Source organism: Chiloscyllium punctatum, chromosome 7, assembly GCF_047496795.1.
Source record: "Chiloscyllium punctatum isolate Juve2018m chromosome 7, sChiPun1.3, whole genome shotgun sequence".
Taxonomy (NCBI): domain Eukaryota; kingdom Metazoa; phylum Chordata; class Chondrichthyes; order Orectolobiformes; family Hemiscylliidae; genus Chiloscyllium; species Chiloscyllium punctatum.
Window position 1 is genome coordinate 100,798,820 of NC_092745.1, and position 27,086 is coordinate 100,825,905.

The 27,086-nt window shown below is 40.0% G+C and overlaps 1 protein-coding gene across 2 annotated transcripts in view; it reads right to left on the reverse strand.

Moving 5' to 3' along the window:
* ptch2 (patched 2) overlaps positions 1–27,086 on the reverse strand; it is a 115,054-nt gene that overhangs the window by 44,743 nt on the left and 43,225 nt on the right. For both annotated transcript variants that reach the window (XM_072574436.1, XM_072574435.1), the window contains exons 5-12: positions 24,139–24,230; positions 18,083–18,278; positions 17,290–17,411; positions 12,635–12,782; positions 5,324–5,455; positions 3,064–3,219; positions 1,865–1,963; positions 1,234–1,359 (exon numbers count right to left, since the gene is read on the reverse strand). In XM_072574436.1, the coding sequence (XP_072430537.1) occupies positions 1,234–1,359; positions 1,865–1,963; positions 3,064–3,219; positions 5,324–5,455; positions 12,635–12,782; positions 17,290–17,411; positions 18,083–18,278; positions 24,139–24,230 (1,071 nt within the window). The remainder of the gene's footprint in view (positions 1–1,233; positions 1,360–1,864; positions 1,964–3,063; positions 3,220–5,323; positions 5,456–12,634; positions 12,783–17,289; positions 17,412–18,082; positions 18,279–24,138; positions 24,231–27,086) is intronic.

The window sequence follows — 27,086 nt, forward strand, 5'->3', positions numbered from 1 at the left end:
TGTGAGTACAACAACATTTATACCATTCTATTGCTCCTATTTACTTAAGCAGCAAACACTAGTGATGTTTCTGCTGTGGCCATTCAAACTTCCTCTGGACCTGTCTTTTCTTTAATTACTTGTGCCATACTTTCTCCTTTAGCCTTGCACCATCATCCCTTTTGCAGTTAATCATTCCTGTCTTCCACCTCATCTTCCTGAATGCTCTTTCCTCCCCAATTTTTTCATAGCCTTGCATTTGCTAAGAAATGGTTATACCTCGTAAATGCTTTTATGGAAGGTCAGTGACCTGAAACAGCCTTTGTTTCTCCTGGATGCTGTCTAGCCTGCTGTCTGAATCCAGCATTTTAGGTTTTGTTTCAGATTTCCAGCAACCGCAGTACTTTGCTTTTTGTTTCAGTGTTTTTAACGTTAACTTTTAACATGTCTGTGGATGCTTTTTAAATGTTAAATTATTAAACTTGTGAACTATGTGAACTATGGAGTATTTTATAATGGCCTCCAACTGGGTTAGCCAACAGTTCAACTGCAGTAGCCAGGTTCCAAAGGGGAATTACTTGCTGCTACGAGGTTAAAAATTTTAAAAATTAATATTGGCAGTTTGTTTTGTACAGGCTGCTGCAGTAAGGAATTGGAAAAATTAGGAGATCGTCCAAAGACACCTCCTGGGAAGGTGCAATTATCTGATCCACTCACGTAGAAGCAGCTAGCTTTGTAGAAGAGGGATTCAAAAAGGGGAAATAAAACTGAATGTAGCTTCTCTTGATAGTTGCTGTGATGTGTGAACTTCCAAATGTTGTGCACTGCCAAGGAAAACAAGTACTTATACTGATGTCGTGCCAATCCTTCAATACTGCTACTTTTTCTTTTAATCGCAAAGGTTTCAATCAATTCACCCTTTTTTCTCTTCACACTCAAAAAGGCAAACCCCTCCTTTCTCACACATCTAATGATAAGCTGCCTTGTTGTTTACCAGACAGTTAAGCCCCTACTGCAGCAGGCATCTGCAGGCAAGCAACAGGGGTGGTGAAGATAAATTCAAAGAAGTGTGTAACACCTGGAGCAAAAGAATTTCAAAGCGCTAATCCACCCTCATCTCCCCCCACCTCCCTCCCCTGGCAATCTCTTCCCACAACATAAATACACAAATATATTGAGTTTTTCTATGAAAAGACACAACCAATATACAAAGCACATTCTAGACCATCAAAGCCCTTTATAGGATTCACATACCTGTAAGGAAAAAGCACGAAGTGCAGGAATGGGAATCACAGCAGCCATGAAGAAAGCGATTATGTTATTAATGGACGTCAGGGCAACACTCGTCCCTGTCCGCCTCAAGCATTCTCCTGTTCTGTCCTGTAGCACAAAAATTATCAGAACAAAATGTCATAAAAGTTTTGAACTGCAGAAGTTTGATAATACTTACAGGAATGACACACATGCAGACACACATGCACAGACATACACAAAGACAAAAGTCTTTGTTGCTTTCATTTTGGATGCGGAATTCAGTGACATTCCCGATGTGAATTTGTTACAGCCATTAAATGTGAGCTTTTGATAGGGGTGCCCAGTTTAAAAATATTTGAAGTCATGTTAATTCAACATATTTAGAGTCACCACTAATTGCACAAGATGTGTGTCAGCATCATGGCAAAAGCACTTCTTCAAGGCTAAAAGGTACTCTTGATTTTCAATAAGTTGGATTCTCTATTTCTTCTAATTTACCAACCCTTTATTGATAAAGAAATATGCTTTCTGAAAAAAACTGCTATAATATATTTCTGAGCTATCCCCCCAGTATTGAAAGTAAAGGAGTAAAGCACTATAGTATCCATGTTTTAAGCAGATTTACATTCACCTTGAAAGGAATGTTCTTATTTTGACCAGTTTCAGTGAATGCGTGAGCCAGGAGAAACATGTCATCGACGCCAATACCTAGAGCCAGAAATGGCAATACCTAGATCCAAGAAATGGAAAGAAATAAGATCATAAGAAATAGAAAAAAAAGAAGCCATTCCGCCTTTCAGCCTGCTCCAGCATTTAATAGGATCATTGTTGATCTACATGAACATGGCTTTAATTCTATTTGCCTGTCTAACCCCTATAAACATTGGTTCCCTTGTCAATCAAAAATCTATCTAACCCAATCTTGAATATATTCAATGATTCAACCTCTGCTACTCTCTGGGGAAGGGAATTACTATAACTAATGACTGTTTGAAAAAGAATTCACCTCATCTCTACCTGAAGTAGGTGGACCTTTTCTTTAAACTGTGTTTTCCTGAGTTTTGGACTCCCCCCCACAATGGGAAACATCCTCACAGGATCTACCTTACCAAACCCCCTCAGGATCTGATATGTTTCAGTCAAGTCATTTCTCATTTTTGTAAACTCCGATGAATGGCGGCTGAACCCACTCATACTTTCCTGATAATCCAACTGTTTCATCCCAGGAATCAGCCTACTGACCCTGCTCTGAACTGCTTCCAATGCGAGCATATCTTTTCCTAGTAAGGGAGAGCAGACTGTACATACACTCCAGATGTGGGCTCAGCAATGTCCTTTAAAATTTTATCAAAGTTTCCACACTTTTATACTCCACCTCCCTTGCAATAAACACCACATTCCATTTGACTTCCCAATTACACGTTGCACATGTGTGCGATCTGTGCCAAAGTAGACAATCTCATATTTTCCCATTTTATATTCCATCTGCCAAGTTTTTCCCTACTTGCTTAAACTGCATTTGTAACTTCGAAGATATTTTTTATCCTCCTCACAACTTGCTTCCTTACCCATTAGCAAAGGTGGATATGACACAATTAGTGCCTTCATCCAAGTTATTAATATGGATTATAAATAATTAAGACACCAGCACTTATCTCACTGGCACAACTTGACATTCAGTATTAAGCACAAATCAATTATTGGATAAAATTCACTTAATTCCTTCAAAAACGTAAGCAGATGACCCCTGCAAAAGTAATAATCAACTTTGTTAAGTAATATTAGGCAGTGGTCCAGGGAAGGGAAAGAGTGTAAGATTAAATTATATACCTGGGTGGTTGCAGCATTGAAGGATATGCCCAGGAGTGAACACAGCCCAAGTCCTGAAGCTACTGACAATGCCACCAATAGGACTCCAGCTAGTCCCACAGCCCCTTGGGATTTCGAGCAGTCCCACCTCAGCATGGTCACACAAGCATATGCCAACTAATGGAGTCAGAAAAAAATGGTCAGAATACAACAAGAGTAAAATAAAAACATAAACTGGAAACAAACATAAGCCAGTCAGAGATCTGTGGGGACAACTGGTAGGGAATCAGCATCCCAGATGACCATGCTGCAACAGAGTCTGTGATGCATTTTGGAATGTCCTGAGATTGAGATTACAAGTTCTTTCAATGTCACAGGAATTCAAATTGGATTGTACACTATTGCTTCAATTTAAAACAGGTTAGAATCTGCCATCTGATTTCCATTAAAGCAAATATCGTGTTTAACATAGAATATCAAGGCCAGCAGGACAAGGCTCTTGTGACACAGTGATAGTGTTCGTACCTCTGAGCAGCAAAGTCAGTCACTTGGGCTTTTAGCATCACTCATGGATTCAAGCATGTAATCTACATTGGCATTTTAATGCAGCACTGACCAAGTACTGTATTGTTGAAGATAATATAATGATATTCTTGTCATGTCTGCATGGGTGTCCCATATTCAAAGATGTACAGGTTACGTGGACTGGCCATGCTCAATTGCTCCGCAGTGTCCAGGCATATGCAGGTTAGGTAAGATTAGCCATGGTAAATGTGGGGTTATGGGTTCGGGTGGGGTCTGGATGGGATGCTCTTTAGAGGGTTGGTGCAGGCTCAATGGGCTAAATAGCCTCTTTCTATGATGCTTCTACGGTGACTCCAAATTGAGGCCCTAGCACTCACACCTTACGGTAATGAAAAGTGGAAGGAGCTCTCCCTGTGCCTTTGTGGATATATTTGTCTCAATCAGATTACTTTGTTCCATTGCTGTTAACATAAATGTCTGGAGATTGGCTGTCAGCTCTGCATATATAACAAGAATGACTACACCTCTAAGTGATGAAGCACTGATTAAGTGGGCTATCAGGCACTTTGGGATCAAAGTGCACAATGTGACTGGCTTCATGTCCATTATTTAAAGATAGTCGGAAGGATGCTGAGGACAAGTACTTTGAGATGCACTGGCATTATGAAATTGCTCCATGAATGAATTTCTTTTCTTTCTTTAAAATTATATGCATGATCCTGAGCTATATAAAACTAGCCAATTCCCCATATGTGACACAAGAAAAGTCAAGCCCAACGTGAAACAGGTTACTGAGTACGGGACAATTGGATCAGGACATACTGAAATAATTCAGTTCTCATTTTAAAGTATTGTTGAAAAATGCCACGTTCTCCAAGTCTTTCCTCTTGCACATATTAGGACAATTCACAGAACTTGATATTTCTTGCAAACTGTCCTCATGCATGCAAGAAAAGCTTTGATAAAATATCTTTTTCCCAGCATTATTCTCAAGTGCTAGAAACAACTATTGCATATAAGTATTTCAACTCTATTATTCAATTAAATATCAAAATATCAAAATCATGCTCTGAAGTACAGGCTCAGGGGTTGGTGATGGAAGAATAAGGCACTGCAGGCCCACTACCAGCCAAAGAATGTTATTCTACCGGCAAACCAGATATTGAGATTTATAATGTGAAGTTGAGACAGGGAGAGGCCACATATGAAATGTGAATATATTGCTAAAGGAAAATACAAAAATGAGGCTGCATTTTAAAAATGCTACAAATCTGAAGGTTCAGGTGATGTTAATAAATGACTAATGATATCTCTTGAACTGTTGAGTATTCCCCTAACATTATCAATTTGAGATAACCTGAAATCCACAATGCATCAGTGGATGTTGAATCCCTACAGTGCAGATAGAGGTCATTTGTGTCTGCACTGAAGAGCATCCCACCCAGACCCACCACATCCCCATATTTTCTGTGGCTTACACAGTGAGCGTACACATCCTGGGTGACTATAGGGCAATTTAGCATGGCCAATCCCCCTCACCTGCACACCTTTGGACTGTGGGAGGAAACCGGAGCAGACTACACAGACATGGAGAGAACGTGCATAACTCCACACAGGCGCCCAAGGCTGGAATGGAACCCGGGTCCCCGGTGCCGTGAGGCAACAGTGCGAACCACTGAGTCACCATGAGTTTTAGTTTTTGATAGCATTACATTCAGAATTGATGCTAACATTAAAGAAGTAAAATGATGCTCACCATTAGCAAGTATCCTCCAGCAATTCGAATGCCACTGACATCGGAAAAAGACTTCATGATGTCATTAAGTGTGGTGGTGGAAAAGGCATGGATATTTTGAGAGGAATTCTGAGGCACTGCCTGATGCACTACCTACCAGAAAAAATTCAAATGAGAAGCTAAATATCGTGGTATTACTACATCTTTGCAATGTAATGAATAAGTTTGAAGCAATTTTTAAGACCTTCACTTGATAGTAAAATTAATTCTTCTAAAATTCAATGACTCATAATTGTTCCCTAAGGAGCAAAGGGCTACTTTGAGGGTTAGTTGGTAAAGAATTGCATAGTTGAGCCATATGCAGCAGAAGGCTCCAGTTTTGATTACAGGTCTCTGGTGAGTTGACTGAGCTAAACCAGGGTAGGAGTTGATATGGAGAAAGTGAGGACTGCAGATGCTGGAGATCAGAGCTGAAAAATGTGTTGCTGGAAAAGCGCTGCAGGTCAGGCAGCATCCAAGGAGCAGGAGAATCGACGTTTCGGGCATAAGCCGTTCTTCAGGAATTGATATGCTAAATTGACCTCAATGTTCTGGTTCAGAAGGAGGACAGAAGTCAGCTGGCGTTCCCACTACTGACTGCAGTACAAACACTCAGGTTGAAAGATGTCCACATGTGGATGTGTGGTGAGGATAAGGGAACAGTTTGCCAACATTCCCTCCGAAGGAAGACCCTGGGGCTCTTGTGACACAATCGCTACTACTATGGATGACATTGATAGCTCAAAAACAGGCCACGGATCAATGTGGACAACTTCCTGCTGTATATGGCTCAGTGATATTTTGCACATTGCATCTACCAACTTAACCAGTGTAGAAACAACAGTATTGATGGTGACTCCTAGTTTTTAACATGAGTAAACTGGTGAAGAGCATTCATGTTCCAAAAGAAATGTTCACATCAAGTATCCAAAACATTCTTTTAAAGAATCAATCTTTCCAGCCTGGTCTCTCACAAATATTGCTGGGAGCATCGTTACAGAATCAAGACTTTACCAACTGCACACTCCTTGCCACAACAGTGCAGTTACCTGTACTTTTGCTTACTTTTAAAGGATTTTATTTGCAAAAAGTTTCAAATAATGTAACCAATTACTGAAAAATGTTGCAAACAAATATTCATGGATCCCTTCAGTCAAACAGACTGATCAGCACTTTTGAAGATCAATGTAGGATTATTTACTGCACTCCACTGAATTCCAAGAATCAACTGTGCTATTAGGAGACAAAAAATTAACTGAAAATGCCTTCTTTGGGCTAGTCTTGTAGGCTGTTTGCTGAGCATTCAAGAGATCAACTTGCAAGAGCTTAGAGCCAGTTCTTGAATAAGACAGGTAAGATATAGGGAGAGAGCACTAAGTAGCCAGGAAGAATAACTCAATTAAAGAAAACTTTAGAATGCATGAATAAAAACTTCAGTCAGAGGACTGAGGCTATTTAAGTTACTAATGAATATCATTGGGTTCTTTCAATTTGAGCAAACAGTTGGAGAAGATTTGACACTGAATCTAGTATTTTAGAAGCAATTCAGCACTTTGCTGTGGAGCTTCCTCTAGTTTTCTCCAATTATCATGTCTTGTCAAAAGAGGAAACATAAATTTTGAGTGGGTCATGGTGCTATCAATTTATTTGACAGGGTTTATCCAAATTCAAATTTGGCAATCCATCCCTTTTTCTTGATGTGCTCCTTTTAAACCTGTATTTCAATAAAATACATTATTTTTGAGACTTGACAGCTTAGAATAATAATTGCAGATGCCAAGGATCATTATGGTCAAAGGTCAGGTGAGATCACACGGTCTCTAGAGAAAGCCAAGTTCCTGTCATTCACCACCTAAGCTGCCACAGCAAAAAAGACTACAACCTTGGGATTCAGTGAAACATCTTCCACGTTTGTTATTCATCCTATCACAACCCAACTGCCTTTCCAAACAGGCATGCCATAGGCCTCAGGTCCTCTTGCGATCAGCATCTGGGTGTCAGTTATCACCAAACAGCTTGTTCCCATAACTCTCCATCTGTCACAAGCCTAGAATCTGACTCCACGTACAATGCAGCTGCAGATTGATGGAAATCAGCCTGAAAAGTAATTCCAGCATTTACAGAAACAATTCTCCCGCACACACTGGAATGAATCCAATGGAAGAAAAAAAAGGTGAAACGCACGTTTGCTTTACATATTATTGAAAAAAAATCTGTAAAATATTTTCCCATAGAAATGAAATCCTGAAACTCATTTAGAGGTGCTTATTAAACTGAGCCAAGCTGTTAGCTCATTCTTGTACTCTCTGTGCTACTTTTATTATGCTCAACATAAACATTGTGCACGGTGCAACTAATGATAAAGGTGAATTCCTGGTGGTTTGAAATGGTTCTGAAATGTGCTGACAAGGCTCCGTGTGCCACAGTTTTATCCTGATAAAAGCCCACACATTAGGAATAACTTCAATAAGACCATTTTTTTGCTTAATTAAGGACCAGTTTGCTCTACACATTTAAAACCTGTGTTGGATATTTATGGAACCAATGTTTATGGATTTCTTTTATTTTTTTTCTTCTCTTTTGAGAATCTTCACTTACAGGCACTGAAATAATATGTTGCTGAAATGGTCATATTTGAGCCCAATCAGAGTACCAGGAAATAATTCCATCATGGTGTGCATCACAACCAAGCATAATTCTGTCCACGCCATAATATGTACTTATGCACTCAACAGGAGTCAGCAAAAGAAAATCCTGGTTGACTTCCTCTAGTGGAATAGTCTGGACTGCAGTTAAGTATGCATGACAGATTTCCTCCTGTAAAGGACATTAGTGAACCCAATCGGACTCTACAGCAATTGACACTGGTCATACGTCACCATTAAGCTAGATTCCTACTCTAGATTTTTAGTGAATTCAAATTTCACTATCTCCTAAGGTGGGACTCAAGTCCGTACCCCTAGAATATTAGTCTAGTCTAGAGGCTCAGCTTATTAGTCCAATGACATTACTACCGAGCCACTTTCACCATTGTAAATGATTTTACAGACTTCCTCTCATTAGCCATTTCTGGTGAAATACTCTTTGGATCTAATGAATTGTTGAGCTGGATTTTTCTGTGTCTGTCCCAGGAGGATTGGAGGCGTATTCCACTCACTACCAAAATCCTAGCTATATTTCCACTCTGAGACTCATTCTCAGTCAAGAATGGGCACTGTCATTAAGAGGAAACACTTCTCCATCGTGTATGAAGTCCCAATTATTTGCTGTACTTTTGTTTTCACTGTATTTTCCCATTTACAGAGGAACCTCGATTATCCAAAGGACACGGGTGGAGGTATTTCATTCAGTTAATCGAATGCTGGATAATTGAATGCAGGATAGTTTAGCCAAGCATCAGGACCTTGCAATCTTGACGGATAATTCGCTATTTGGATAATCGAATGCCGGATAATCGAGGTTCCTCTGTATTTGCCCTGATGGAGGGCTGTCAGTCATCTACACCCTCCTGCAATGTACCTCACTATTTGCCATAACCTCCGTTAAATTTAACACTAACAGTCATCTTCACTGTAATTTTTGTGAATTTGTCCAAAGCAAAATAACTCACCCACACAGGTTTCTGGAACACACAGAGTTATGGATTAGAGTTAGTTTACCTTAACTCTAACACACCTCTGATATGTCACTTTATCAAGAATTATTAACAAATATATCCCTCATCCACAAAAGTAACTGCTTCAAAAAGTAACTTTCATACTCTGAATATTTCAAATACTTCAGTCAAATGTTGAACTGTTCTGACACAATGGCATATACAGCACTGGATGGGTGGCAATGAGTAATAGCTTATAACTATAATTTAATCTAGGGGGTCTTTAAAAGCAACGTTTCAGTTCTTTATGGATATCATATAAATCCTAGGATTAAATTACAGCCACATACACACGGTCTGCCATAGTAGTGAAATCCTGTTATACTGTTGGTTTGGCTGGTAGCCAAAGTGATCACACTTACTGACTGAACAATACATCGAGATAGCAATCCCTGATGTGTACTGCTGATTTACAATCCATAATGTTATGCTGAACAGTACTTTTTAGCAGTCAACAGCATTTTTAACAGCTTATAAACAACATCTTAGATTCTCCTTCTAATGAACCCCAACATTTACTATAAAAGATTAAAACAATGCTTTTATGTTGTTCTATTTTGCAATCAGACAATCTATTTTCACCATCTCAGCTCATCTGCTTAGATTAGAACAGATTCCCTACAGTATGGAAACAGGCCCTTCGGCCCAATCAGTCCACGCTGACCTTCCGAAGAGTAACCCACCAACACCTATCTCCCGCTGAATGATGCACCTAACACTATGGGCAATTTAGCATGGCCAATTCACCTGACCTGCACATCTTTGGACTGTGGGAGGAAACCAGAGCACCCGGAGGAAACCCACGCAGCCACGGGGAGAATGTGCAAACTCCACACAGACAGTCGCCCGATGCTGGAGTCAAACATGGGACCCTGGTGCTGTGAGGCAGCAGTGCTAACCACTGAGCCACCATGCTGCTGTTGAAACATGGCATTTATTATATTTATTATTATATTATATTTAGCCTCAACTATTCCAATGCTATCCTGACTGGTCTCTGACATGCTCCTCACTGGAAGCTCAAAATCATCCAAAACTCTGATATCCACGTTTTGATTCACGCCAGGTCCCATTTCCCCATCACCACTGAACTTCCTCACTTACAGTGACTCGCAGAAAGCAATATTTTAATTTTAAAACTATCATCCTTGTTTTCAAGTATCTCTACAACCATGATGCTCCCTACTTCTGTATTTTCTTTCGGCCCAAATCCCTGTGAAATATGGGCGCTCCTCCATTGCTGGTCTCTTGTACAGCCCTGATTTGAAATGCCCAATATTGGTGGCTGTTCCTCGAACTGCATTGGCTGTAAGCTCTAGAATATATCTGACCCCCAACACATCTCAGCCTCTCAATCTCACTTTGTTCCTTCAAGGCACTCAAACCAACCTCTTTGAAGAAGTTTTTGCTGATCTGATTTAATATCTCTTTACATGGATCAGCTTTATACTCGGTCTTACAACGTTCCTGTGAAGTAAAACTGGGATGGTTGATGAGTTAAAGGGGTTATACAAATGTAATTTGTTGTTGTTATTGCTACTCCACTCATTGCTCTCAACATTCCTAGAAGAACTGTTTCAAAGTGCTGGTAAATGATGTACAGTTCTCAGGGGTTATCTTTACAATTAACCAGTTATGGACAATAACCAGTGCATTTGTGATATTATTATTGATTCACATACAGGACAGTGTAGATCCATGACCAATCAGTTACAATTCAGGCCATTATCTTTTATTCATTAGAAATCATCATTGGAAACAAGCAACCAGTCAGGGCTGCTTACTGTGTCACATCCCTCCCAGATCGTTTCAACGCCTTCTATGCTCGCTTTGAACAGATTTCCGTGGAGAGGTAACACCTATTCTGACAAGTCCTGACAAACCTATCCCAACAGTCACTGCATCAGAGGTCAGGTCAGTTTTCCTTCGTGTGAATCCAAGGGACCAGACGGAGTGCCAGGCCATGCATTCAAAGCATGCACAGATCAACTGGCAGAGGTCTTCTCAAACACCTTCAACCTCTCCCTGCAACTGTCCCTACCTGTTTCAAGAGGGCCAACATCATCCCTGCGCCTAAGAAGGCTCATGCAGCATGTCTCAATGTCTAACTTCGGTGGTCATGAAGTGCTTTGAAAGGCTGGTCATGGCATGAATCAACTCCAACCTCTCCACTACTCTTGGCCCACTCCAATTTGCCTATCAGACCAACAGATCCACATCAGATGCTATATCACTTGCCCTTCACTCCTCCCTAGAACATCTTGACACCAAGAACAGCTATGTAAGAATCCAACTCATTGACCACAGTTCAACCTTCAACAATATTATCCCCTTGAGACTGATTACTAAACTTAGTGACCTCAGACTAAGCCCCAATCTCTGCAACTAGATCCTCAATTTCCTGACCCACAGGCCACAATCAATGAAGACTGGGGACAATATTTCACCCTCACTAACACTCACGCCCCCCAGGGGTGTGCACTCAACCCCCTACTGTACTCACTGTGTACCCATGACTGCATCACCAAATACCAGACGAATACCATTTACAAGTTTGCTGATGACACCACCATTGTCGGTCGAATCTCAGATGGAGATGAAACAGACTACAGAGGGGAGGTGGAAGATCTGGAAAAATGATGCATTGAGAACAACCTAGCTCTCAATGCAGGCAAAACCAAGGAACTCATTATTGACTTTTGGCGGTATGTTACTCATTGCACCCCCCCCCCCCCAACACACACACACACACACATTAACAGCACAGAGGTGGAACGAGTGGAGAATTTCAAGCTCCTCAGAGTGGTCATCAACAACAAGCTTTCTTGGACACTTCATGTGGATGCACTGGTTACAAACACCCAACAATGTCCCTTCTTCCTCAGGCAGCTAAGGAAATTTGGCATGATGGCGAATACCCTTGCCAACTTTTATAGATGTGCCATCAAGAGCATTCTGTCTGGATGTATCACTACCTGGTGTGGTAACTGTACCATTCAAGATCGGAGACGGTTATGGAGAGAGGTGAACTCAGCTCAGACAATCTCAAAGGCCAACCTCCCATCTACAGAATCCATCTACCAGGCCCGCTGTCAAGGAAAGGCCACCAGCATTCTCAAAGATCCAACCATCCCTGGCAATGCTTTTCTACAACCGCTACCATCGGGGAGAAGATACAGAACCCTGAACACATGCACCAGCCGGTTTTGTAATAGTTTCTACCCTACTATTGTTAGAATACTGCATGGACTCACAAACCCAGCCTTCACCTGTACTTGTGTTTTTGTCTTTGCCGCTTTGTCTTTGTCTTTGTCTTTACCCATTGTTTACATATCTATGCTATTTAACTCTGTGATCTGCCTGTATTGCTTGCAAGACAAAGCTTTTCACTGTGCCTCGGTACACATGACAATAAATTCAATTTAATTCATTCAATTCATTCGAACAAGATAACAAAACTGTGATGTCTTTATCTTTGTAAGGTTGAGAGAAACCATTGAGCTGTCTCAGCTGCTTCTGCTCCCCTCCTCATCAAGCAAGATGAAGTCCTCATGTGTGGAATTAAGTTCAATCGATACTTCATTTTCCCTGCTGTATACAGTATCAGTCCAAAGCAAAAACAGAACATTGAAGAATACCTCGACGAACTTCCGCTGCCAGCTTTCCAGAATAGCTGTTGCCTTTTCCTGGTTCCAGCTGATATCATGGATCTCATAATCATCCTTGAAATGCTCATAAAGTTGCTTGGGGCTCATCAGTAGATACATGGTCTGGAGAGCTTCAGCACTTCAGTAAAGAAGGAAGGGGATAAACAAAAAATGTATTTAACACACATATAAAAAGAAAAACTTGAAATTCTATAGCATCTTTCGAGGCTTCGGAATATTGCAAAGGCCTTTCATGACCAATGAAGTATTTTAAATTGTAAAATTTAATACCAGGTCAAAGTAAATCAGAAAATTTAAAAAATGAAAATGGTATCATCAGGGAGACTGTGGAATTCAATTGTCTACCTATTAGCAAAGATGATATAAACAATATTTTCATTTCAGTGGCAAGCAGTCTTTAAGGTCACGCAATTGAACTTCGGTTGGAACACTTTGGTGGCACTGCAAAGATGCTCCAACATGATAGAATATGCTCAGTCACTGTGTTCTGTACCACGTAGGGCAGGAAGGAGTTGTCAATATGCTTCCATCTAGGATGGGGAAAACAAAACTGTGCTGTCAGTCACTTGTATGGATTCTTTTACTTGCTCAGTTATAGAGGGGTAAAGTGTAGATTAATTATCCTGCATTCTCTACTCAGGGTACTTGGAGTGAGAAAATCAAGAAATAACAACCACACATACATAAGCACACAGGTACTAAGCCCAGAAATCCCAGATGGTCAGTGCTGAGCCAGCTCATTTTGGCTGGGATAGAAATAGAAGCTCAGTTCCCACTCCTAATTCCTGGCCGTCGTTTCTGCACCAAGTATGGATATCAGGTGACAGCAGGAGTAAGCATGGCTGTGAAAGTCCACAATAAACCAGCCTGATTACAGTTTTACATGGAGATCTGCACCTTGATCAATGTACAGGATTGCTCTTAATCTCTGTGGAACTGTATGCCAACAACAATCAGGATAAGAAGTAAAATAAAAGGATAATTTCAAATGCTTTGAAAATAAATGGGGTTATTGAAGGTTAAGTGTGAAGCATTGCAAATGGCTCAGTGGGGTTTTTCCAGTGAGTAAACGTGTTAAACATACTTGGAGAGTTTTGAGTTGTTTAATCTCAGCATGGACAGGAGTAGACATACCACAATTAACCTCAATATAATTGGGCTATGTTGGAAACTCAGCTAGCTCCTAATTGTGATTGAGCAGAACCATAGTTGATTAGGTGACTGATGTTCAATAACAGGGCTAATTTATAAGATTAGCGGTTACCTGAAGGAGATACTGGAGGATGCCTGTTACCGACAATGGTGTGGTCAGGGAAGGAGGAAATGGGCGAAGAAAAAAATGGGCAAGGAAAACAAACAAATGTGGACAGAAAGTATTTTAGTGAAGATTAATGTGGAAAGTTCAAAGATTCCTGGATCTTCTTCTCAACAAGCTCACAGTTTTGATAGGCCCCTGTGCTTAATCATCCACCGGGGCTTCTTTTACATGTTATTTAATCACATTTTTATATACTGAATCTGAAATATTAGACTTCAGTCAGGCAGCCTACAACAGCCATGAGGGATGGTAGGTCAGAATAGTAGAATTCCTCCCAAACTCCTAATAACATTATTATATGCTGGCAGTTCCACTGCGGAACATACAGACGTGCATGTGCAAATTCAGATTGTGCTTTCAGCTACTGGGCAGCCTGTTGCTTGACACATTGACAACCATAATTCAAAAGTGCAAAACTAGGATATCATAAGTCATATCACAAAGTAATATTTCCAAGTCATTCACGGCCTGTTTAAAGGGATTGTACCATGTCCATGGAGATTTCCCAGGTCATATTTCTGGGCTAAAGACCAACTTTGCTGCATCCCTGTTCATTTTAGATTGGTTTTAGATATAGGCATAAACAGAATCAAAAGTATTAGGATTGCGTATCATTCCATACAATTTTTTTGTGATCAAAAATATTTTGTTTTTATAACTGGAAATGATCTGTATTATTTTGTCCTGTCTATAGTTTCCCCTCTTTCCAGAATTATAAATTACTCCCCAGATAGTCATAGAGTTAGATAGGAAGATTAGCTGCCAATTTCTACCAGTGCCTTTTCTTGAAAAGGTTGCTGTAAGATGTAAAATGGTAACCCTTAATAAGTCCAAGAAAACTGATGGGATTGTATCAGTAGCTCCAATCTAGTAAATTATCACTTCTGATAGTGTTTTACAGTACTGGCATATCATGTCACTGCAAAACTAAATTCCCACTTACGCCATTAATAATAATGATTTCGCAGAATCCCTACAGTTTGGAAGCGGCCATTTGGCCCACCGAGTCTATACTGATCCTCCGAAGAACATCCCACACAAACCAGCCTCCTACACTATCCCTGTAATTCTACACTTCCCACGGCTAATCCACCTAGCCTGCACATCGCTGGATACTATGGGCAAGCTAGCACAGCCAATCCACCTAACCTACACATCTTTGGATTGTGGGAGGAAACAGGAGCACCCCGAGGAAATCAACGCAGACACAGAGAGAATATAGAAACTCCACACAGACTCCAAGGTTGGTATCGAACCTGGGTTCCTGGCACTGTGAGGCAGCAGTACTGGCCACCGAGCTGCCCCTAATTTCCATTAATTATTAATGGAAGCAACATATTATTTTGGAGCTTTCTTGAGAAGAATTCCTGAAGACTGCAATGTGAAATAATGGAATTGAGATGACCACTGTGGCAAGATCCAAAGCGCACCTGAGTAGTTCCCAGAGGGCAGCAATAAACCTTTTCAGTCCTACAGGGGCTAAGATCTTTTCTCAATTCTAGAGGGGACTTAAAACTTTCCCAATCCCAAACGAGATCAATATTCTCAATCCTACAGGATCAATAACATTTACAATTGCAGAAGGGTTAACAACTTCTCTAGAGAAGGCACCCACCGGAACTGAAGGATTTTTTTAACAAACTCTTATTCTCAGTCCAGGAACTTGACAAGATCTCAGAGAAACAGATGAGGCCAATATAGACAGGTGTTGCTGAAGACCCTCATAGGAACCAGTGTTCTGAGCATTGAGATGACCCCATTCCTCATAATGTCAACTGGACTTTGTGTCTTTGGGGATAGGCAACGAGGATTTCCACCTACACTGCACTCCACGTGGTGGTGGAACTGGAATCTTAGAAATTTCAGTCATACAACTTTACTTATGTCAATGTAGCTTCTGCGTTGCCTCTTTAGTATATCTCTTCTGAAGACATCATTTACACTCAGAAACAAAGAGGCAGAAAGATGTTAAAATTAACAATATTTCTTTGAAATAGTTTGACACTTTTAATAGAAGTTATACTAGTGAGAATGCTACTTTGAAAGGAAAACCTAGAAATGTGATTCTTGACTTTAAAATGATTCCTGATAATAAAGCTTCTTATTCAAACAAGGGTTTCAATGACAAGACCCTCCTTCTTTAAAACAGACTGATGGTGAGGCTTGCTCTTTAAAATTGAAAGAATGATGTAAGAGGCAGGATTATATGACCATCCACTTACTGCAGCTGGCTACTCCAGAGATCAGGTCAAAGGGCAGCACTGATTACCCTTGCAAGGAATTCCTTTGCAATGTGGTTACTGGAAGGCAAATCAGCCTGACTTAGACTTTAACCCTTTCAAAACCACTCGGGACTAAAACAAAACAAGTCCAACATTAAGAGAAATAATAATTTTGAGTTTGCGTAATGAGTCAACCAGCTGGCTATTTCTAGTCGGCTAGTTTCCAAGTGGCATGTTGTTTCGGCTATTTCAAAGTGGGGACAATACCCCAGAGTCAGTTCTGACCAGTGAATAGCCTGGCAACTGTAACTGTCATTCCTGAACCACCCATCAATGGCACACACATAGTTTAACTTTAATTTGTAAAACATACGTCCTTCCTTGGATTGACAGTCATCCTAAAAATCAGGTCATTCTATAATTGGCCTGAAACAGTAGTGTGGCTTCATTCTGCAGACAAAGGGCTGTGTTTCAGGGAAACAGAATGCTGGTGTTGTTCCACCTCTTACCATCTTGCTTCACAGATTAGCCACAAAGCTGCGCACTAAATTAATCTGGAAGTACTGTACCTTACTTTCCAACTTCAAACAAATATCTACTTGCACACCATGAAATGTATGCTTTTCTCACTTTTCACACCTATGCAGTCTTGGGTCCCAAGAGTGGTAATTTTCACCCAATTAGAGATGGTTTTCTACTGCAGGCTCAGGATCACATTAAGAAATGGCCAGAATCTCCTTCAATTCACTGGGTGGTGAAATCTTTTGGGTTGGGTGAAGGGGGAGAAGAAGTGCAAAACAGAGGGAGGATGGGGTTCCAAACACCACTGTAACTACAGCAGGAAAACCACAGATAACCTTAAATAAATGGCTACATTTATTTGGGGTGGGGGTGGGGGGGAGTTCTGCTAAAGATGCCCCATGGAGTTTGATTTCTGTAGTACTTATTAGTTCCTTAAGGCAGAGAAATGGCTTCCATATAATCAGCCTAGGTTGGAATCAAATTGCAGCTTCAGAGCTTTACCTAATGGTGCCCCTTAGGGCAAATTCTAACTCCTTTCATTTTCCTTTTCCCTCTTGCCTTACCTCAATAATACATTCTGGGAATCCTTCTTCATACCACCCAAAATCAGCTCCTCTTGCCAATGCATAAACTTCTTTGAGAATCCATGGCAGCCTCCAGTTAATTCTAGAGGAATATTAGGAGCCTGTAACAATGTAAAAGATATGCTTAATTCACACTGTGTTAACTTGTGACCTTTTATTATTCACACTGAAGTAGCAAGATCTAATTTCATGTGGGGAGTCCAATGAAAAGGGAGGTACCACTACTCCTTTGAAAAACATATGTAGATACCTATTAATGTATAGGTAGTGGGTTACCTTAATTAGAATCATCTACAGTAGTTCTAACTTCCTGCTCCAATACTTCTCTGAGCACTTTCACTAAGCATTTAATGCAGAATGGATGATTTTACCCACAACTGCTAATTTGTGCAGGTTTATCCAAATACCCATACTATCTAGGTTTACATAATTTCAAACATTATTGGAAAGAAATTTATACACTGTCAGTCTTGTCTACATTCAAAACCCAAGGGCCACAAAGTGAAAAGATAATAACATCAACAAACTTCATTTGGCCTCTTGATATAACACCTCAAATGAATGAGGGTCATGCTGAATATTGGAATCTTCTACAACTGAAAGATACATTGGCCCTAACTGCCAGAAACTATAAGGTAAGTTCTGCTCTCTTGCATTTGTACTACATTGTGCACTTGAACTGTGCTCAGATTTCTGCATTACTGCCTGGCAATGCTAAGGCCAAAGTTTACATAAAAGCAAGAAGTATGTTAGCATATTAAAAAAGGTTCACCTCCAGTGACTTTTTGTTTCGGGCTGTTGTCGGACATTCCGTGTCAACTGGCTGTAAGCAAGGTCTATCCATGTAAGCGTGTCCTACTTGAGCCTTGTCAAGCATCTCCCTGAATCCCTCCAAAGACGCAAATTGCCCCAGTTCATCTAGGAGCTGCACAGGATCAAGGTTCATCCACTGAATATCTGGTTTCCCTCTGTTTACAGAAGATTAATTGTTAATTTCTGCTGAATCAATACACCATTTCCATCTCCAATTGATACTCAACTCTGAAGTAGTCTGTAACAGATAGCCTGGAAACAGACTGAGGAACCAACTCTGCAAAAATTGTATTAATTAGCATGCAAGGTCAACTTTCTTTAAGTTTTCATGAAAATTAAATGGGATAGTGCATAGACAATTTGTTGCATGCTCAATCAACAAGCTAATCTACGTTCAAAGGCAGCCTTGACTGCCAAATCAATCTTGGTGGTTCTTCTAAAAGCCAGCAGATGGAGTGCTGCACTGAATTTCATATAGGATACATCAAAGACAAAAAAACTTCCTAAAACACAGCATTATCAAACTTCAAACAAGAAGATTATTAGAGCACAATATCTTTCTGCTGTGAAGTAACCTTACTCGTGAGGATCAATGTAAAATGCCTTAGGAGTTCAGGTGGTCTCCAGTTCTGGTTCTAGCAGGAGACAAGCAGATTTCCATTATAAACCTGGTTTCACGAAGTCTCTGCTTAGTCTGGTTGTCTCCTGCTTGGCTTGTATGGGGGCAGAAGACTAGCTACATGGATTAGCAAAGGTAAGGATGCTGGGAGCTTGCCCTGCTCAAGATCCAGTCGAATCAGTAGATGCTGGCATTTTGTTTCAGTGGAAATATATCAGCATTTAAAAGGTGTACAGTCTATAAAACACTGAAAACCATGATTTTAAGAATATTTTATATATTTAAACCTCCAGTTCAATTGGTTGGTGGGAGAGAAGGACTGTGGGTTATTTGGCAACCCCCTATTTCACTGGAAGACAAGTGGTGAAATTTCAGGCTGGCATGAGAAATTTAGCATTCACTGGAGATGCATCCAAATTACCACTTGTACCTGACTATCCCATGCAAATGAGAGGTTTTCCAACTAGTTTTTTTAAGGTCAACGTTGCTGAAAGATGCCATCAATGTGATCCTAGAACCAACGTACAGTACCATGGACACTACCTGTCACTAAGCCCTTCTCCTATTTCTATCATTAATCCATTTGTATTCTATTACTAGCTCTTGTCGTCATGCTAACAACATTACTAGATTTGGAATACATGGCCAGGTTTGTTGTATTTTACAAATGCCATGCTGGGGCCCTCTTATGGTACAGTGGTAGTGTCCCTACCCCTGGACCAGGAAACCTAGGTTCAAGTCACACCTGTCCTAGAAGCGTGTTATATCAGCCCTGAGCAGGTTAATTAGAAAAAAAATTTACAAATGCAAATTCTGTGCCAAGTTTGTTCATAGCCTCTGCTTATATTTCTTTTTGAAGTTTTTCAGTCTAACCAAGCTGATCTTATTTGCACAGGAAATCTCAATATCAAGGCTCCTTTTTAATGGGCATGTCTTACCATCAAAACCTTTTTTTAAAAATTCTTTTTGTGTCAAGGGTTTTTTTTGTGTGTGATAATGCTATTTAAACTATGGATCAGCAAGAGGGTAAATGTGTACTGGAGGAGTTAAAAGGCAAGACAGCGTAAGGAAGATGAATTATCATTAACCTTGGGAACCTCTTTACTTTTTGTTTTATCTGCTGTCATTTTAACTGTGGGCACTAATTCATTACCTCCCTACTGAAGATTCAGCAGCTAATCAAAGTCAATGTTACTGATGATGTTATTCCAACCACTGAATAAAAATGGCTACTGACCAAAACATTAAAAGTAGACATTGAAGAAAGAAACATTACTAACAGTATTTTTTTTTAGTTATTCAATTTATACTGATGACGAGACTCCCTCTTTATGGAAGTGACAGTATCTGTTTAAGTTACTATGCAGGAGGATTTCCTCTGTCTACTACTTGTAATGAAATGAATAACATATGGATGAAGAATGCTTGTATAAATTGGCTACAATCAGTAAACAGAAGAAATCCCACCCCTGCCCCCACCTTGGCAGTACGTTCATTTGATCATTTCACTTAATTCACTTTTCTAATGTGAATCTCAGTGGAGAAGGTAACTCAACAGGTAATTTCTGTAAATGAAACTGTTTATCCCCAGAGGAAACAATCCACAATCACTTTCTATAGATAGGAGACACACTGCTGTCACTGATGCTTTCCAGAATCGGAAACTCATGCGCTACACCTGCCCCAGCCTTTACAGAAAATGGGCAAATAAATCAGGAAACCATACAAATACAAATATTCATGAAATTTAGAATACTATATTCCCATATCTATTGTAAATCTTATTTCTAATATCCTCCTAGATTATGTCAAAACACATAGAAATGGTCTATAGGTAAATACTTCCTCTTAACAATGCTTACCCATGGTGATACCTTCTCCTTTAAGCTTATATCATTGCCAGATGCAGAGTAAAAGACCATGTATTATCCTATTATGGAGGAACAAAGTGAGGGAAAGCCTGATCAGGCTGCGGTGCCCACTCGTATTTCTTAACTTTGTGCAGTGAGACATGACAATTACTGGAGAACTCTCAAATGTCTTGATATTACTGGCGTGCAGTTTGTCTTGGGTCATTTTAAATTCCTGCAGTGAATGAAGGGAAGGGATCATCTCCTCCTCTTTTAACATGATGATATTAGGATGGTTAATGATGTATGCTTGTTAGTTGAAGGACTGACTAAACTGTAATAAGAAGCAGCCTGAAAATGAGTGAGAGTCAGCCTTATACTTTTGAGCTTTTCTGTTTGCAGGATTTATACTTAATCAAATAGGACTAATGGTTCAGTGGAGCATTAAGCTATAAAAACACTAGAAAACAAAATAAAAACTAAGGATAAAACATATCAAAACTAAAAAATATAACCGTAAGCAAAACATCAATAATAGTAAGCAAATGTATTAATGTACTTGTGTGAAATTACCCCATTAAATTTTATTAAGTCTCTTATTAAAATAATAGAAAAAAAGTTTCATACAAACACGCTACTATTTCACACAGAAGGTAAGAGGTGCACAATAATTAGCTTAACACTAGACAGAAATAATTGTATGAAACATTTTGTTATCTGATGTGGCAAAACATTCAAATTCTTTTCCCATCATTAGTGTTTCTTTAAAAATGTGATTAGAGTCTTCCTGTTTAAGATCTCCAACTCTGTTACAATTAGGTGGCATTTTAATGAATCAATTTTCCTTCACTGCACACTGTCCACCTGCACATATCCAGGCTATGTGTCAGGCCTGATCAAATTAATTTTTCATTAAAGGTCGTTCCTCTAAATAATCAGATTACGCCCCACAAACACAGCCTTGCGGTCTCCAACGCTGGCTGCCACTCTTGATTGTGTCTCTCCCCCTCCCCCATTGTGCTCGTTCCTCCTCCCACTCACCATGTAACAGCTCTCTTCTCAGCCACATTAAATCATTAATCTCTTCATCTGTAAAATATCCTTTTGTACGGTTTTCTCCCGCCACCACAAAGAGTGTCTTTTTTTCCTCTCTCTCTCCCTCTCTCTCTCCCTTTCTTTCTTCTCATTTCAGTGCATTTCAATACCCACTGCTGCCAGCTCATCACCATTTGGGAGCTGAGTGGAAAACCGGACTCAAGGAATCAGGATAGAAGAAGTTCCTATATGATGCTCACACCCTCCTCCCCAGATTGCCTCACTCCATTCCGACAAGACCTAATAAAGTTCTTCAGAACTGTCAGGTCTTTCTTAGTTACTTTACTGGAAGTCGGGTAGGAGAGGGTGGGGTGAGGCAATCTATTGTCCTTTTTATTTCAAGCCTTTTGGTAACCTTTAAATAAGCCAAAACGCTTGGTAACTCAAATAAATAATGATAAAATGTTACTTTGAAGAGCTATAGAATACCAGCCATCACAGAGTGATTTAATGTGACTATTTTAAGCATTAAGTGTACAAAATGGAAGAGTGACATCCAAAAGTTTTCAAACTATCATCTAACAACTGAGATCAGGTAACTCACTTAAACTTGTAACTGTCTTAAACTTGCTCCACACCATCTGCCTTTATTTAATATCTTGAATATATGCTATATATTAAAAAGGCGGGGGTGGGATAAAAACCAAGAGCTCTGAGCCCATTACAAAAACCCAGCTGATGTCAAGCAGCGAACGGAGAGTAGCAGAGGGTAACAAGACGAAGCGGGAAAGATCAACTCCAACGCAGTAAAATCTAGCATTATATTCAGTGTTTCAAGATGGTGCCGGAGCATAGTAATACTTTGTGTATTGCATGTGAAAAACACTTTTCACTGTATTATTATATACATGTGACAATAAATCAAAATCTGATTTAGCACAGGCAGAAGGATATTTAGACAGGCAGGTGTTTTACCCATGACTATCAATCGATGCTGATAAATGGGAGAATTCTGTGCTTTAATTATGTCTGTGCATGGGATATCATCACCATAAGTTTAAAGCTTATTGGCAAAGAACAAGACGACTGAATAAGTCATACTCAGTTTTACTGTATGGAATTTTGTGGATTTATGGACATATTGGAGATTGAATTCTGAAATAACACCCGTTTCTCCATGAGAACTGTAAGCCAGTGGTCTTCCAAAGAATCCATGACACACAGCAAATGAAATGCTACGAATTACAAACAATTTGATGGTTCAGTGTTGGCCATATCTCGTAAAGGAAATTTGTGAAAAAAAATGTTCTCCTCAAGACATTTCTTTAAAACAAAGCAAGACTTTCCTGTCATTTTAATAAGATCTCATAAGCTTTAAAGCACCATCCAAGCTAAGGCCAGAGTTCCAACGATCCAAAACAAAATTATTAAAATGTTCTCTGAATATTGGTACTCCTTTGCTATAAGTTTCCTTTTTGCTGCTTCTAAACTGGTTTATCATAAGTAAAGCCTCCCTGCAATTTTGATGTTTTATTCCAAGTGAAGGAACCTTTTTTAAAAACTGCCAGAAAGAGTGACTCAAGTGTACAGGACATCTCAAATAGAAGACAAGGGGGGATAAAAAGTCCAACTCTGGCAGAATGACACTCCAATAATTCATGAGTGAGGCATCGCATGAAGCAAGTTCTTTCTGATTCCCACATACCAGCGACCCCTTCTACTGCAACCAAAGAGAGGCTCCTTTATCTCCTATTTCTTGCTTGAGTGAGTCTTCTCAAGCCCTTTTGTTTTTCCACTTTTGAGAATAGATTGCCATTCTTTGTTCTCCTTCTTTCTCTCTCCCTCTCTCTCTCTCTCTCTCTCTGTTTCTCCCTCGCGTTTTCAAACTGGCTGAACTGAAGCGGAAGCTGACGGCGCACACAGACTAACTTTCAGCAATGAAGGGGAGGGGGTGGGGAGGGTGATAGCAAATTGGGGTAAGTTCTGTGGCTCTGAGGCAGTGAGGAAACAAATGGAAAAAAAAGCTAAATCCTGCAAATGTCACATGTCCACACTGATTTATAAAAAAATGGATTTGAAAGAGTAAGAGTCAGTGTCAGTTTAACACCACAGAGTAAACACAAAAAAAAACTGTGAAAAATCTTTCAAGAATGGAATGCTGTCAAGTGAGCTGATTTTAATCGAAAGAGGGCCTTTTTCTTCTCGGGGCATTTTTTAAATAGGGCCCGTGGCATGAATGATGTGTACATTTTATTTGTTGGACAACTTGCAGCAATAAGGCTCCGATTAGCATGAGAATAACTTCAGTTACCGTCTGTTGACAAAGAATTCCCATAGGTCTCTCTGCTCTGCCTGACAAGTAACCACATCGCAGGGGAAGAATGCAAGCCATTGTTCAGTCTCTCACCACTCTAGTTCAGACCAAAAACTTGCGAGAAACATCCAGTGTATCATTTTAAGAGTACCAATCCCTAAAACCCCAGAAACATAATAATTAATAGTCGTACTTACGGTAGGTAAGCAGAACCTCCTTGAAGTCTGGCACCATCCCAGAAACAGTCCAGTGGAGTTAGGATAACACAGGGGAAAAGCTTCTCAATCATCTAGAGGGTGGAGAGAAAGTAAGTGAGCAAATATTGCTGTTTGTACCATCAGCAAAACAAATAAAAACTGAAAAATTGGGAGAAAGCAACTTATTTAATCTTATTTTGACTGCTGATTTTCATTAATTTGTCATGGCAAAGTTATTTTTAGTGACTGGGGGAGGGAAAAGACATTATATTGTCCATAAATGTTGGTGGTATGTACACTGGCATCTTAAATTTATGATGATGTAACCCCTCCACTGACCTTCAAGACTTTTCCTGAATTGCAGAAACTGGAAAAACTTGGCTAATTGTCGTAGTCCTAACACAGAGCGAAAACAAATCAAAACAAGGTTTGGAAAGAGGTTTATCATGGCAGACTCTCATTTGTCCATGATGATGAGTGAAAAAGAGATGCATTTTAAAGGAAATGGTAATCCTTCAGTGTCTCACCCCAAATAATTATTGATCATGTGTGATCCTGGATTATAACATATCACCAAGCTGTTCAATTACATATATGTGTGTGTGTGTGTGTGTGTGTGTGTGAGTGTGCGTGTGATTATCATTGGCTGATTTTCCCCACTTTGTGCGAAAGACAACTGTCATACCATTTTGTCTAAGACCAACTGGCTCATTATCAGCCAGGATCTGAACTGAACGTGTGACTGTCTTGATTGGCTTCTGGCTCAATAGGGCATTTACCCATGGCCATTGTGGGAGCTTGCTTGTTAAAACAACTATTTCTGATGGATAAAGCAAATGTCCTGCAGTGACGGCAATGACGTTGGCCAGTGGATCATTGAGTATGAGATCCCTGATTGGGGCTGTTAACCTGGGCCAATCAGGAAGCCTTGGCTGTCAGATCTAAACAGGAGACTCAGAGAGTCTCCTCACTCCAGGGACTGATTTTGAGCTAGCCGGTCAGAGTCCATGTACTGTGCACATATAAATAAAGGGTGACTTGGTGATGGAATATTAGTCTCTGACTAGTTATTTCAGTCCTAAGAAGTCCGAAATAAGTTTTAAAGTGAGTTCCATAAGTTGATGTCCAAGCACCACAAGGAAAGTCAGAGTCTCTGTTTTCCTGGACTCCCTACTTCTCACTCATTAGACTCTCTCAAACTAATACCCGACATCAACCCCCTCCTTCTCAAAACATACCTGTGTGCAATCATTGTTATTATCAGCCTGATAGCTGCTTCTTCCCACCAAAATTGAGCAGTCCACTGAGCTTGATGCCTGTTCTTACAGCCAACAATTTCTGCTTTTTAACTTTTGCTCAGTACGCTGGTTTGAATGAGAAGCCCTTTTTATCTAGGTGACAAGACCTAGATCTTTCCACATTGCAACTTGTTCTCACACTGACCTAACTCTTCATTTTTTTTCTAATTGTGAAGAACTGCTGCTACATGCGGTATGAAATACAAAAGAAGCGACTTAACAGCATTTTCAGAAACATGATGAAATTGGCCAAAACTCTACAGTCCGACCTACGTTTAAATGGCCACAATAATCTACCAGATTTCTACTTTTTTATGTTTAGTGACTTTACATATGAAAAGAACATAGTGCAGTACTAATTTTGCACTTCTAACAAAGGGGTTTCTGATCCTCATAAACTACGGTACTAACTGTGGTCAGTGTTTGATTGATGTTTAATAATTTGTGGTTGCATGTATATGGCTGTGGGGCAGGGGGTTGGGGAGAAGACAGAACAGAAAACAGCAGAGATAATTAATGATGGTGGGTGCCAAACATCCTCTTCCGTTGGAACATATACAGGCTATGTTGGCAGAGACCACGCTGAACTCCAAAACTATTAGCTAGCCATAAATCAGCATAGCCTGTCATCAGCCTTCTGCCTCTGCGTCTCGATCATACTAGTTGGCTTTGAAAGCCTGACAGCAACATGCAAGTTCCATTGTACACATAGCACAGTGTCATATTATGTCAGCAACTCCACATGGGAGCATTTTTTAAAAAAAGAGTCTGCAGTCCCCTCCACCCCCTTCACCATATTAAATTAACCCTTTGCCCTACAATATAATTAATAATATAGATGAAAATTTGTGTTTCATGCCAAAGATGTTGCTAGTCATAACGTGTGGGTACAAGGCATAGGACTTTTAACAAAGTGCTCTAGGTAAATAGAGATTTATGGGCTTTGCTAATACTGTTTAGAGATTAGATGGTTTTCTCAGTTGCTTACCTAGTGAGAAGCACAACAACACAGGGAAGGTAGGCTATGCTTATCTCCAAACTGTGGTAAATTAGCTGACATTATACAACCATAGTTAGATGCCTGCTACAATTGATCTCAACACTCTTGAGTGAGGGAAGCATGAACGAGCTATGGCTTCCACACTTGACTCTTATCCAGTGACTTGTGCTGCAAGTAGAGAGATGTCGGAATATTTAGAAGAGTATAGGATTGAGTTCACCTGTAATGCATCCCATGATCACACAGCTTGTCAATGCTCAATATCCAAACTGACAAACATATACCAACCATTTGGACCATTGGTGAGGCAGGCTTGCTGTTTATTTTTGTAATCCACATGTTTCTTTTTATAGAATCCCTACAGTGTGGAAGCCATTCAGCCCATCAAGTCTACACTGACCCTTCAAAGAGCATCCCACCCACCCCCCTCCACTGTCCCTGTAACCCTGCACTTGCCAAGGCTAATCCACCCTTGCAGCACATTCCTGGATACTGCAATTTACCATGGCCGATCCACCTGACCGCACATCTTTCGACTGGAAGACAATTATTGAAAATCATCTCTACATTAGTTCTCATAGTAGCATAGTCTAAATAAAGTACCAGCAGGTTGAATTCTGAAATATTTTGTCACCTTGCTAAATGGAGAT